The following is a 13,626-nucleotide window of genomic DNA, read 5'->3' on the forward strand; positions in this document are numbered from 1 at the left end:
ATTTGAAGTTGCGTCTTATGTGACAAAGTTGGGCCTTTTTTTATTTTTTCTTCTGCCATAAAGTTGGATGTTTTGGAATTTACTGCGATTGCCTCTTATATCACATAATTTATTGTATTTCATAATCTGTATGCAATAGAGGACACATAAACACACGCATGGTATGAAACGAATGGGAGTATCAGTTTTTTTTATAAGGCCCCAATGGTTATTTTTCCAATTTATGAATGTTTATTCAGTTGGCTTCTTCAAAATAAATTTAAATGGGAAGGAGAAAACAATTTAAATGGAATTTCCTTTCTCTGCATGATTTAAACTCAGTATTGAAGAATCAAGTCCACTCGCAATCCAAAACCCAACAACGTAACGGGTTCAAATTTGAACCAAATGCCTGAGTTTAGGAAACCTGAGAGTAATAGAGAGAAATCAAGAGGAAATGAATGTTAAATATTATCAGTATAATAAAATTATTATTGATACTTTTTATTTGATTGAAATGTTCTTTTTTTTTTAATTTAAAAATCTTTTGACTGAAGTATGATACCTGATAAAATTTTCAATGTTTTAATTTAATTTATGTCTATTTAATATTTTTAAATTTTTAACTGACATGGTTTGAAATAGGGATGCTTCACTTGTGTACATTTAGAGTTTAGACATTAATTCTATTATAAACATAGATGCAAATAAGCAAATTAAAATTGATTTATTATATCAATAATAATTTTTATATTTTTTTTACCACAATAATTTTATATTTATATAGTGCTCCTATAATATAATACATATGTGAAACAATTTTCGCAAATATTCATTTTTTTAAAGGATAACGGGTTTTATTTAGTCCTGGATATAGTTATTTTTAATGGATGCTATATAACATTCAATACATCAATATATCAGTCAGGTTTGATTTCCTAGACTAATAAAACTGCAAGAAACGTTAATCTACAGGAACTAATTAGATTCAAACGTCTCAAAACGTTAAAACTATACAATAAACTGCTCAAACCTTTCCCCTTATAAATCCCTTACAGCTAGCAGTGCATGATCAAACACCTGAATCCTCAAAACATGAAAACCCTTCGGGCAGCCATGGTGGTTTGGCTTCTGACGGTGGCGTTAGCCTCCATAGTTTTCACAGGCAGACGGTGGAAGAGCCTTAGCAGAAGAAAGCCCTCCGGCCATTGCGCCGGAAGGGGACTCCATGGCCAGCCTCGACGACCATAACCTGGCGATTTCTCTTCAATATGCTGCTCAAAAAATAAGTGATCACTGTGTGGAAGAGATTTTGAGAACATTTTTATGAAGAGTCTTAGGTTTGTAAGTCCAGAATGCCTCCTTGAACTGGAAGGAGCAGAGCCAAATTACCACAATGACTTGGTCAGAAACATGTAGCAATGATATTATTCTTCGCCAGAGATCATAGCTGGTCGTTTTGACATTGAATTAGGATGGTGTTTTCGTTTATGGGTTTATAATTAGCTTAAATTACCATGTTATTCCACGCCATTAAGATGGTCGTCCTTTAATTATTGTTAACCTCAGTTCCTCAATGTGCTTAAACATTGCCTTGTAATATTTTCCCCCACTTATTGGGCTTATTGGACTCAGGCGAAAGATCGGTGCTAATGCTTAGAAAAAACAAGTCAAGGCTCACCTTCCTTGCCCCAAAAGCAGTCCAATTTGGAAATATAGGCCAGCTAGCTTGCAGGCTAACTTCTCACGGGCTGCTCTGGCTTCAGCGAGGTGGGCGACATCATCTCATCCACCCATTATAAAACAATTTTAAGTTTTGTTCATATAAATGGTATATTGAGAGAGTTTATCTTTATTCCGAACCCGTTAGTATATTCAGCAATCTACTGCTGTCTCGGGTTTTTAAATATATTGACTCAGTTAATTAATTTGAAGATACTAACAAAGTTAAAAAAATTACTTAATTGTAGCATATTTTGCATGACCTTTCTGAAAATAATTATGTGTATCATTAGATTACTTCTCTGGTTCTATTTATAATGCATTTAGAGAAATTTTTTTAATATATGTACAATTTTACTCATAATTTATTATTGTGTTAATTTTGTTTAAATGAGATATAATATATATTAAACAGAGATAAAGTTAAAAAGTTATTGAATTTTAAATAAGAGTTAACAAAGTTTTAATGTTTTTCTTAGTCTATGTAAAACATGTTAGAAATGATTTATAAATAAGACTAGAAGAGTATATATTAGTTTATAAGTTAGGCAAATTAGTTTGGATAAAAATAATAAATGTAAATACTTTGAATCAATTTTTTAGTTTTTTTAATCTCCCCAAATTAATCAACTTAGTTTTTATTAAGAATCAAATGAAGTATTCCTCTGACCCTAAATGAAAGACTCATTTTATAATACAAAATTATATTACAAACTAAGTATTACATTTAAGGCTGAAGGAGTTTAAATCATAATTTGTATTCAACTCGTAATGTGGGGAGTTTTATGTCATTAAGTCTTGACACAAATAAATTATAGTAGTATTAATTAATTAATTTATTTATTTTTAAGAAAAACTTATGTGTCAGCCGGTTAAATGCAGGGTAATGTTGGGGAAACGTTGGCCTTAACATTGACATCCAAGTGGGATCCTATTATCCTGCCGATGCTATATACAGGAACATGGAGTTCCTGTATTTTCCGAATCCCAAATTTTCTGGTGGGCCGGAGGCGGAGCTATGAGCGGCTCAAAAATATAAGTCAGTCTGGCTCGTTGCAGGGTCACTCAAGCAGCATCTTGGAGGGCTCCTAGATGATCGTTCGTAAATACCCACAGCAACATCCCCTTCGTGCACTAGCACACACCAAATCCTAGTCTCTTCCATGCTTCTCTCGTTTCTCTAATTCTCTCATTTGCGGTTGTGGTGGACGCGCCGAATGTGAAGAAAAGTGCCAAAAGTCTGGAGAAAAGTGAATCCAAAGGAATTAATTAGAAGAGAGAGAGAGAGAGAGACACACACACAGAGGGCGAGATAAAATGAGCAGTGGAAACCGAGTTTTGTTGTGTAAATCAGTTTCTTCGCTCATCTTCACCATACCTTCCTGTCTTTCTTGCACTCAACTTAGATCCAAATTCGTTGCAGCTCGCGCCTGGTCTCCCGCTGCTTCTAGGCTTTATCGCCGAATGGCCGCCGCAGCTTCATCCTCCCCGTCCTCGGTTAACACCACTTCGGGCAATGTCAATGCTTCTTCTTCGCCGGTCGACGACGCAGCTTCTTCTGCTTCCTCTGCCATTGATTTCCTCTCTTTATGTCACCGCCTAAAGGTGCTTCTCCTTTAGGTTCTTTGGTGTTGCTTGTTTAGTTAGTTCTCGGTTTAGTTATCCAGTAGGAAAATCTCTGTTTCGGAGTTTTCTCTATAGCCTAAATGGATGCGAATGTGAAATGCTATACTTCTGTCTTTCTGTCTTTTATTCTGATGTCAGTTTCCAAATTATTTGTTCTAATTCATTCTATTAGTACTTCGATTAAGCATATTTTTCTGAATTTCAAGGTGCCGTGAAGATTGAAAACATAGAGTAGGTGTTTTGATAATCATTAAATTTGTCGGTTTGATTTATGCCTTTAGATAAATGCAGGCTTAACCTTCCTGACTTCGTTTCACAATTATTGTCTGCGTTTCGTTTGTTGTCTATTATCGTCGTAACTACTTGAATTCTGTGTCGGAATTAGACAACAAAAAGAGCAGGATGGATACGTAAAGATGTTAAGGATCCAGAATCAATAGCGGATCATATGTATCGAATGGGTTTGATGGCTCTGATTGCTTCAGATATCCCTGGCATAGACCGAAACAAGTGAATTTCCCCTCCTCTTCCTCAGCTGTAATGCTTGATTACATTTACATTAGCATGTGGATTGTTCTATTATTTTTTCATGTGGGCACGTATTAAAGTTCGAATGAGTAAAAATTCTGAAACCTAGTTGTCTGTTATTTCCAGGTGTATAAAAATGGCTATTGTTCACGATATTGCTGAAGGTATGATGCTTTGCCTTTGATTGCCTATAACTTCCGCATATCTGGTAAAAATCGTTTTTTAAAGTGGCCGAGTATGGATGACTTTGGATGGAAAGTAACGAACGCAAGGTGGAGAATGAGTAAATGCTTAGACAAATCGGGGTTGATTATATGTGGCTCATACGAAAAATAATACTGTGTTGCGAATGAACCATGGAAAACGAGAGAATTTTGTTCTGTTAATTGCCCCAAAAAAACCCACTCAGGCACGGGCCTTTTGTAACTGGCACATTCTACTGTCTGAGAGGAAATGCCTTTAAATCTACTTGAAAGAATTGGATCCATTTTTTGAAGCCGTTGATTTGCTGCATGCTTGCTTAATCGTGCATGTTTTTAGCCCTACCGATCTTCTGAAACCATATTTAATAATGATAGAAAGACAAATAGTTTCTGCGTTGTTTCGGGTACCTCAAATTTAATAATGATAGAAGGACACATTATTTCTGCAATTTCGAGTATGTGAAATTACTGCAGGCTAATCTTTGAGCTTATAATACCATTTGCATTTCTGCCCGATACTTTCTTTCTGAGCTAATAGTTGATGCTCTTTCTTTTTTCATATTTTTCATAGCTATTGTTGGGGATATTACGCCATCAGATGGTGTTTCAAAAGAAGAAAAGAGTAGACGAGAACGAGAAGCACTTGATCATATGTGTAAAATGCTAGGTGGAGGATCTAGAGGTACTTCCATGTCACTACAAAAATTGTTTGTCAATGATTGGATTAAGTAAACTCCCTCTTGATGTATCTTCCAACTGGCTTAATGAAGCATCGGAAGTAGCTGAGTTATGGATGGAGTATGAAGCAAATTCTTCACCAGAAGCTAAATTTGTCAAGGATCTTGACAAGGTTTGTGACTTTGAGAACTTATTTGATGAATTTGTCAATGAACGTTGTTGTGATGTTCTCTTACTTTCTGTTGAAAGTTGGAACATTTTTCATAGATGGTGTCCAGATAAAACACAGTTCTCTTTGAGTTATAAAAGCTATCTGCTTATATGATGGAGAGAACAGTGGCGGGAAGATTTAAATATTTAGAACGTGGTGATCATGCTTCAAATCTGTTACTTTATTCTGTTTGCTTGTTTCCCCCAAGGGGTTCAGAAAGGTGCAATTGGGCTACATTGCATTTTCAGGTTGCCACCAGCAAAGCTTATGCCAACAAAAAGAAACAAAAAACAGTCGTGCAAATAATATCGAGTTTTTCAAAGTTTTGTCGAGAACTTCATTTGGTCATGATAATGGAATATTTTAGCATGAAATCTACATTTCTATTTGGCTGTTAATATTTGCAAACTTAGTTAATCTGATTATATTAATATTTGCTCTTTAAAGGTGGAGATGATACTTCAAGCCTTAGAATATGAAGATGGTGAGTGCTTGCTTCCTCTTTCTGTTTCGTCTTTGTTCACTATATAATGTTATGGCTTCTAAAACTCTGTTAAATCACGCAAATTATCATTTAATCTTCAAAACATCAAACATCTTCCGGATAAAAATCATTTTAGCAAGGCTCTTGTGTACCCGATATGACATTGAACTTTGTTAAACTTTTTCTCCATGGTGTTCTTGGGTTCCCTATGAGATATAGTTTTCCTTGACTCATATCTGTGAAATTTATTTAGAGGCTACAGTTAGTTGTACGCTGAAATTACCATGATGAAGATGATAATTAAGCAGTTGAGCATTAAATTAGTATTCTATACTAATATTTTTGAGGCAGGTCTAAGAACTGTTCTATCCATGGTTTTGCCATTGTCATGTTATATCCTTTTCTGTAGGATATGTATGTTGCACATATTGGCTTCTGGTGAATCTGTACCGTTAACTACTATAATTAGGAATGTCTTGATTACTTTCAATGTAGTCTGTAGAATAGTAACTTCCCTTTGACAGAATGCATCTTGCCAAACGAGATTATTTGAAACACAGTTTTGATCTATAAAATTTAGGAAGTTGGAACATCTTTCACTGTTTGGAACTTTGGCAGTTTCATTATGCTGCATCTTTCACTCATCCATGTGGTCTCGATCTTCTGAGTTCTGACACATTCTCTCATCGCTTTTTGCAGAGCAGCAGAAGGATTTGGATGAATTTTTTGAGTCAACTGCTGGTATGGGTTTCTGCTTCATCTAGTTCTAGTCTCTGCTTCATCTAGTTCTGCTTCATCTATATTTTAATGCTTCTTCATGCTATTGTGCAAAGCAACCCAAAATGGGGCTCAAGGTGACCTTGGGAAAGAAACTTTCGTGCAAGTGAAGAGAGCAAAAAGCTCACTATCTAATATACTGAGACCATCTTACTGTTCTTTGACATTGTGCATGATTGCTTCATAGGAAGATAAGGCTGTTGGATTTTGAGTGAATTTGGAATTTAGATTTTCAGCCCAAACGTTCAAGTGTCTCTTTTTCTCCCTTTCGTTTTACTGTCAAATTTTAATGCATTTTGTTGGCTAACAACCTCTGATTTGACTGGGAAATCGCGGGTTGTCCATAATGCTATTATTTTAAGGATGCAATTCTTTTTGGGCCTGCATAGCTTGCCGCTGAGCATTGTGTAGTTTGGGTGCCACATTAGACTGTGATTCTGATATTCAAATTTTGTTGGGTGATCTGGAATTAGATCCTTCCATTGGTTCCTTCGCATGTTTTCTCGAGATCCAGAAATTATAGGACGATGTATGAAGATGGATGACTCTTAACACATGTTAACAAAGTATCTAATTAATTATTTGCTTATTTTAGTGATGTTAGTATTAGTAGTTTATTCGTACTGTTCTGTCATCTTCCAACAGAACATCTGAATGGCCTTACGAATTCTCTTGTTCCTTTTTCGGCAGGGAAGTTTCAGACTGAAACGGGCAAAGCTTGGGCATTGGAAATAGTATCAAGGAGGACGAAAAATCATCACCCCAAGTTACACTGATATTTGATCCGGTTCTTGTGTTCTTATTGCAATAATTGGAAAGCTTGGTGGTTGAGGTGGAAGTTGAACTGGCAGCGATGTGATAACAAGCAAAGAATCCCACGCTGGGTGCCCAAGGCCCACCAACAGGCTGAGAAATGGTGGCTGCGCAGGAAGCAGCGGGTCGAAGTACAACCCGCTTTCATTAGTAACAGAATATTAGCTAACCAATATAACCTACGTGCTCATCCAATTCTGAGCTTCCTTTGACATCTTTGAATACTCTTAGACATTTTTTTGGGCCTCAACATACCTTTGGTGGTTAATGATCTCAGCGAAGCCTATATTGATTTCTTGTTTACATGTTTAAGGTTTTTTTTGGGAACTATATTTACATGTTTAAGTTGATCTAAGGGTTAAACGAAGTCGTAAATTTTATTTATTTACTGCCTCTGGTCCTTAATATACAAGTTAGTTAATTAATTTGAGTAGATTGAGAAAATTAGTTAAGTTAGTTACTTGTATTAAATAAGTGTTGTTTTTCTTAAAATATCTTTGCTAATCAAGTATATTGATTAAAACTACTATTATTACAAAGATTATTTGGGAAAAAAATAGATAAGTATGATAAACAAAATTGATTGAAGTCTTTGTAATTAGGATTAAAATAAAAGTCAAATAAGCTTTTATATTAAAGATTGGAGGTAGTATTTTGCAAATCAATGCCTTTGTGAAAAATCTTATGACTGCGCATCCTTAAAATATATAGCCATGAGGATCAGGTTGTTGGATTTCTCTCTGTTGGCGGGAAAAATTGATTTCAAGAGTAGTGCATTGCACTTGTAAGGTTTCCACTCAAGAACGAGGAAAGAAGCAGTGAGCGGAAACTGCTATATGATTTTTTTTGGTTTTGGGTAACAGACAAGCTAGGCTTGAAAGAGAAAACTAAACCGCAAACATCCTGATAAGCTTTTGCAATTGACGCAGTAGATCTTCCAGTATGCTATTTGATTTTTCATTCTAATTGGCTGTAGATGCATGACATTGTCCAAGTTTTTTTTTTTGGGCCCGCGCATGGGAATTTTTTCGGCCCGTTTTCATTCCATTCTAAAACCCAGGAATAATCCATCCACTATATGAAAATGTCAACCTTGTCTTCAATCAATGTTTCCTTGAAACCAACGGATTAGATATAACAGAATAGGTTAGTCTCTCATAACGTGATAAGTCAAGGTTTAAATTCTTGCTGAGAGAGGCACCCATATTTAGTGTCTGATAGTGCCTCGAATAGGATTACCTTTAATAAGAAGATACCTATGCTTTAGCAAAAAAAAAAAAAGTGTTTCCTTCAAACTATGTTCGACGGCTGTATACAGTTTTAAAAATCCATGGTAGTGATTAATGATAATACTCTTTCGGTCCTAAATATAAAACCTATTTTGTGGTATAAATTACACTATAAAATATGTTTTATATTTAGAATCAACAGGCCTTATATTTAGGATCAGAGGATAATCAATTATAATCAATAAATCATCGACTAATATATCAATTATGATTAAAACTTTCAAGGGAAAATTACGTACAGATCTCACAGAAGAGATTTTATTCATCTAAGGTCTCACGAAATATCAAAATTACTGACAAGTCCCAAAGGACCTTAGAGTAATATATTCTATTTGTAAAATGATGTTATTGCCCCTCACATTTCAAATTCACATTTACTCTGTCATTGCATTTTACAACTTCAGCAGCAACTATTAACAACCCAATGAGAAGGTGTTGACAACCTAAGCAATATCTGTTAGCCACTTAGTTTATAAGATCACATAACCTCCACATAAGAGTAAATTATAACCAAATAGTATAATACAACAACTTTAACACTAAAATGGGAAGCTTTTTGAAATCATTAAGAACTTTAACTAAATCTACTAAGATTATAACAAAATTTTAATGTGAAAATCCATTGACAACTTCAACGGTGAGTATTAATAACCTAAGGAGAACTGTTAACAACTTTAACAGTGTCTGTTAACAACTGACTTTATAGGATAATATAACCTCTAACAACTATATAATATTAACTTTAACACTATTTAGTTATAATTTAGTTAGTTATAGTTAGAGGTTATATTATCCTATAAAGTCAGTTGTTAACAGACACTGCTAAGGTTGTTAACATTTTTCCTTAGGTTATTAATACTCACCATTGAGGTTGTCAATAAATCTCGGCATTAAAATTTTGTTATAATCCTAGTAGATTTAGTTAAAGTTCTTAATAGTTTCGAAAAGCTTCCCATTTTAGTGTTAAAGTTGTTGTATTATACTATTTAGTTATAATTTACTTTTATATGGAGGTTATGTGATCTTATAAAGTAAGTTGTTAACGCATACTGTTTAGGTTGTTAACACCTTTTTATTGGGTTGTTAATAGTTGTTGCTGAGGTTGTAAATCGCAATGACAGAGCAAATGTGAAATTGGAATGTGAGGGGCAGTAAGGTCTTTTTACAAATAAAACATATTACTCTAAAGTCCTTTGGGACCTGTCAATAATTTTGACATTTTATGAGATTTTAAATGAATAAAATCTCTTCTGTGGGACCTATGTGTAATTTTCCCATATTAAAACAACATCAAATATTCGGTTCATTCAAGTGTTTCTTTTTCAAGAATCTTTATTTTCCTATAACGACTAGTTTGCAAAAATCGAGTATAAAAGGAATACATGCTGAGTTGCGTCTTCAGAATCTTCAGCCATTTTTCTTCGTCTTCTTCAGCGCTGAGCCAATCAAGATCGCATTCCCTTCCATTGCCCGTCGTCCATCGGAATATACTGACAAAAAAAAAATTTTACGAAGTTGTGCATAGTTTGCTCTGCTTGTTAATCTGATTGACATTTCTCCATTGCGTTGCTGCAACAAACCCGAGCTTTACTTTTGGTGCTTTAGCCAAGCTTCAATGGCCTCCTCATAAGGTGATTTACTTACCGTAATGTGTTTGTGCACTTATTATGCGTTCCTCCTGCATGCTCTAACTATGCCCGTCTTTCCTTCGAACAGTGTTTCCTGGTCCATACTCTCATTCTCCGATGACGGAAACAGAAGAACGTCCGAAAGCTTACACTCTAGTGGAGAAGGCGTCTGAGGAAACGTCCATTCTTGTCCGCCATTCCAACCTCAATCAAGGCACGTTTCATTCTCTTTTCGATTTTTTCTTTTTAACTTTCCCCACAAGTTATAGAGTAATTCATTTTAAATTTGATTTTTCCTTTGAAGATCCCGCGAAAGAGAGTCGCCGACAATGTTCAAGAAAGAAGTCCAAGAATCGGCACATGAACAAAGCCACAGAAATGCCGCAGGCGATTCTCAACCTGCAGGACGAGAAGAACAGAGAATCAGCACTAAGAAAGCTCAGCAATTTTCTTCTTGAGGTTCTGCTTGAGAGTAGTTTCTTTCTCGTTCATTTCCATATCTAGGTTTCCGTTGCATATCTGGTTCTCAGAAATACTTGTGATTGGAACTATCATTCACTTGTTATCTTCTATCCATAATCCACATGAGTTTCAATTCTGCAAATGGGTTTCATTCTTTGGGGTCATTTTTCATATTTTCTCGTTTCGATAGATTACATCTCTTTGCGTGATCAAATGAAAATTAAGACTAATGACGATTCTTTGGCGTCTTACTTAGAAATTTGAACGATGAAAATTTTCTGACACTGGTTTTTATTGTGAGATTTGAGATAGAAGAGGGAGCAAGATCCGGATAATTACTACAGCATTGGGCATATGTTGTACCATTCCTGCAGTACAATGACTATTTTGCTACAGGTACGTGTTCCATAAAGGCATCAATTACGCGTATCATCGCTAGTTTGGCACTGCTTCTAATTCTTTCTTGAATAAATTTAGGAACAGAGCAATGGTCAAATAATACTTATTACTGTTAATTCTGTTGTTATTTGAAACAGGAGTTGTTGACGTTTTTCAGAATGATGGAAGATGGAAGTCTCACTGCAAGAGCTTCCAAGCGTTTGGCAAATGTTCTTACCTTATTCCAGGCAATTTAGATTTCTTTTAATTATTAATTGTAGAAGAAATAGTGAGAAATTTCCACCCTGGCTTCTATATATATTCAACATTTTCATTTTCATTTTGTTTTTTAGTCCAATTACAGTGCATTGCAGCTGGTAAGGAGACAAGGCACAAATTTGTGAAATGTGAGCCCTTGTGACCTTGGTTATGCATCTTTTGCGTCTATAACTTTATCTCTGACTCAATGTTGTTTCTTGATGAATAAAGCTTAAATTCCGTTATCTCTGTCTCAATTTTGTTTCATCATTAATATATTTTCAATCCCGTTATCACTAACTCAAGTTTGTTTCTTGATCAACATAGCTTCAATCCCCAATTTTCTGGTTCCACTAGTAACGTTTAGAGCTCCTCTGGAGGAATTTGAGAATGTTAGAGCTGTTGCACTGTCTGTGATAGGCATTCTATGCCAGGTAAACTCTATTTTGATGTTTCTAGCATTTTAAGGATTTTTTGTGTCGTGAAATGAAGTTCTTGAACTTTCATCCTGGAGATTGTATTGTTTTGAAGGCAAGAGAATCAAACATCATTCAATGGGCTGTGGAAAGTAACATGGTGGAAGTATGCCGGATTAGTGTAGAGATCGGAAACGAACTCTCCAAAGTGGTAGTTTGCACTTGCATTACTCTTTGTTACTTGTTGCTTAGATAAGTGTTTGAGTACAATATGATTCTCGAGCTATCAGGTCAGCAATACAGACAGTGATCGTTTGTTTGTGCTGCAGAACTGATAGGTTATCTGAAAATTAATCAATTCCGTGGTTTATGAAATATACCTACTTATTTATTTTTGCCAACGAAAATATATTTATTTATGAACTAAAGTTAACATACATCACTAAACTTGGCACATGAATCGACTTTTCTGATAACAAATTCATTTATTTGTTAATTTATTTTTGTGTAATATTTATGCACAACTTGATAGTAATAGAAGCTTGGTTCCTGGGAGAGCTTATTTTATCTTCTTTCAATCTTGGCTCTTTTGGAACGAAGTGTTTTATGATCATGTAGTAATACTAGAAGTCTTCTATGTTAATTGGAGTTGACTAACATTTAATTAGCATTTTTGCCCAGGTAGGAATGTTCATCATTGAAGCCATCCTACAAAACGACTCAGGATTGTCCTACATATGTAATCCCAAGTCTAAACTGCTTAAGAAACTGATGGCAACATGGTATCAACTGGTATTAATGTCTTCTAAACTTTGCCATTATTGTCCCGTTGTTGTCTTGAGCTTAAAATTTCTGTTGTTGTTTTTTTTCCCTCACTTATATAACTTTGTTTTGCTAGGTTACGTATTTAGATGTGGATCAAAGTTTCTCCCCTCGCCTCTTGTTTCATGTAATCCGGTGCTGTTCCTGTTATGCAATAATATGAGGTAAGATGCAGGTCTCACAGATCTGTTTTGATGATCCAATGCTCTAGCATAAAAGATTTTAGTCTTGGACTCTTGGTACGCGCAGCAAAAAAAAAAAAAAAAATTTCTGACACCTTTCCCTGTCAGTTGAATCAAACAACATTATTCTAATTTTCAGCATCGTGTCATCTAGGTTTTCGTCACTTGTTCTTATCTACACAAGCTCTTTTTCAAGAGAAGGATAAAATCTTTTGGATGTATTGCAATCTCTCACCCTATCTTCTGGTTGCTCGTTCTATGTTAATCAGGGGATATGACATGATAAGAGAGAACCTTCCAGATCCCATCTCAAATGGCTCTTTTCATCCAATAATAAATGTAGGCCTAAGTTTCTTATCTGAGCTTTCTCTAATTTCTAGTATTATGTGATGCTTACATCAAGGAATATGGAATTCATCTCTGAGGTTACTTATGTTTGAGCATCTACTTTTCGGTTTGCCAAATTGTAGGAGTTTCCTGTAATTGGGAGTTTGCTTCAACAACTTCTCCTGACAGTTGATAAGGTCGATAGCAGCAGAACAGCTTGTGAACGCTTGATCAGTGATGGATCATACATAGAGAACTCCATTTGAGGATTCTTTCTCTGTGACCATGAATACAAGAACTAGGCCCTTCAATTTTATTGCTGTGATGGATAGAAGACCAGCTAGTGTAAATAAAAATTGTATATTTGATGGTAAAAAACCATTGTATATTGGAACTACAATGGATGGAAAATTGACTGGAGCAGTTTGTAAATGTGAAAATGGTATGTAACTGTAGTTTTCTGATTCAAAATTCTGTCCCTCTGTTGCTTCTTGGTTTGTTATAGATCCTATTTCAAAATGTTCTATGCAGTTTTAGAAATAATCTCATTGTTACTGCACCATATGATTCTTAGTTTGTGGAACTAGCCATGACACTACTTTGGATCTCTCTTCCGAGTGTGGTACTCGTGTTTGGAAGGTAATAAACGCAAAGTACTCCGTTTTAACTTACGAGGTTAATATGTTGCAATATCAAGTCTACCGAATAGGCGCGGGCAAAATCCACAGCCCTTGTCCACATTAATTCTTGGGGAATTCTTGGCACTATCGAAAATCATTTTAAATATATTTAGGATTATTCTAAGTATACTTATTAGAATAAATAACTCCATGACCAAGAGGG

General features: G+C 35.2%; 2 protein-coding genes and 1 long non-coding RNA gene across 4 annotated transcripts; all 3 read left to right on the forward strand.

The window, feature by feature from the left end:
- The first annotated feature begins 2,871 nt into the window (after positions 1 to 2,871).
- Positions 2,872 to 7,324, forward strand: LOC114739401 (HD domain-containing protein 2-like). 2 transcript variants are annotated; one of them, XM_028927462.1, is made up of 8 exons: positions 2,872 to 3,306; positions 3,713 to 3,837; positions 3,982 to 4,019; positions 4,630 to 4,740; positions 4,829 to 4,908; positions 5,395 to 5,431; positions 6,131 to 6,172; positions 6,899 to 7,324. In XM_028927462.1, exons 1-8 carry the CDS (start codon positions 3,019 to 3,021, stop codon positions 6,982 to 6,984), a joined length of 807 nt encoding a protein of 268 aa, XP_028783295.1. In that variant the 5' UTR covers positions 2,872 to 3,018; the 3' UTR covers positions 6,985 to 7,324. The 2 variants fall into 2 exon arrangements, with proteins under 2 accessions (XP_028783295.1, XP_028783296.1); XM_028927463.1 differs by having other exon boundaries at positions 3,019 to 3,306; positions 6,136 to 6,172.
- Positions 7,325 to 10,316: 2,992 nt separating this feature from the next.
- Positions 10,317 to 11,787, forward strand: LOC114739402 (CCR4-NOT transcription complex subunit 9-like). Its single transcript, XM_028927464.1, has 7 exons — positions 10,317 to 10,397; positions 10,713 to 10,796; positions 10,937 to 11,026; positions 11,143 to 11,185; positions 11,364 to 11,470; positions 11,568 to 11,663; positions 11,743 to 11,787. Exons 1-7 carry the CDS (start codon positions 10,317 to 10,319, stop codon positions 11,785 to 11,787), a joined length of 546 nt encoding a protein of 181 aa, XP_028783297.1.
- A 629-nt stretch (positions 11,788 to 12,416) lies between these two features.
- Positions 12,417 to 13,315, forward strand: LOC114739403 (uncharacterized). The gene is made up of 3 exons (XR_003739599.1): positions 12,417 to 12,438; positions 12,726 to 12,795; positions 12,927 to 13,315. It is a non-coding gene; the product is annotated as an uncharacterized LOC114739403 (long non-coding RNA).
- Positions 13,316 to 13,626: the final 311 nt, after the last annotated feature.

The sequence above is a fragment of the Neltuma alba genome, unplaced genomic scaffold (assembly GCF_004799145.2).
Source record: "Neltuma alba isolate B1F8T4 unplaced genomic scaffold, ASM479914v2 tig00013955_pilon, whole genome shotgun sequence".
In the NCBI taxonomy this organism is placed as follows: Eukaryota; Viridiplantae; Streptophyta; class Magnoliopsida; order Fabales; family Fabaceae; genus Neltuma; species Neltuma alba.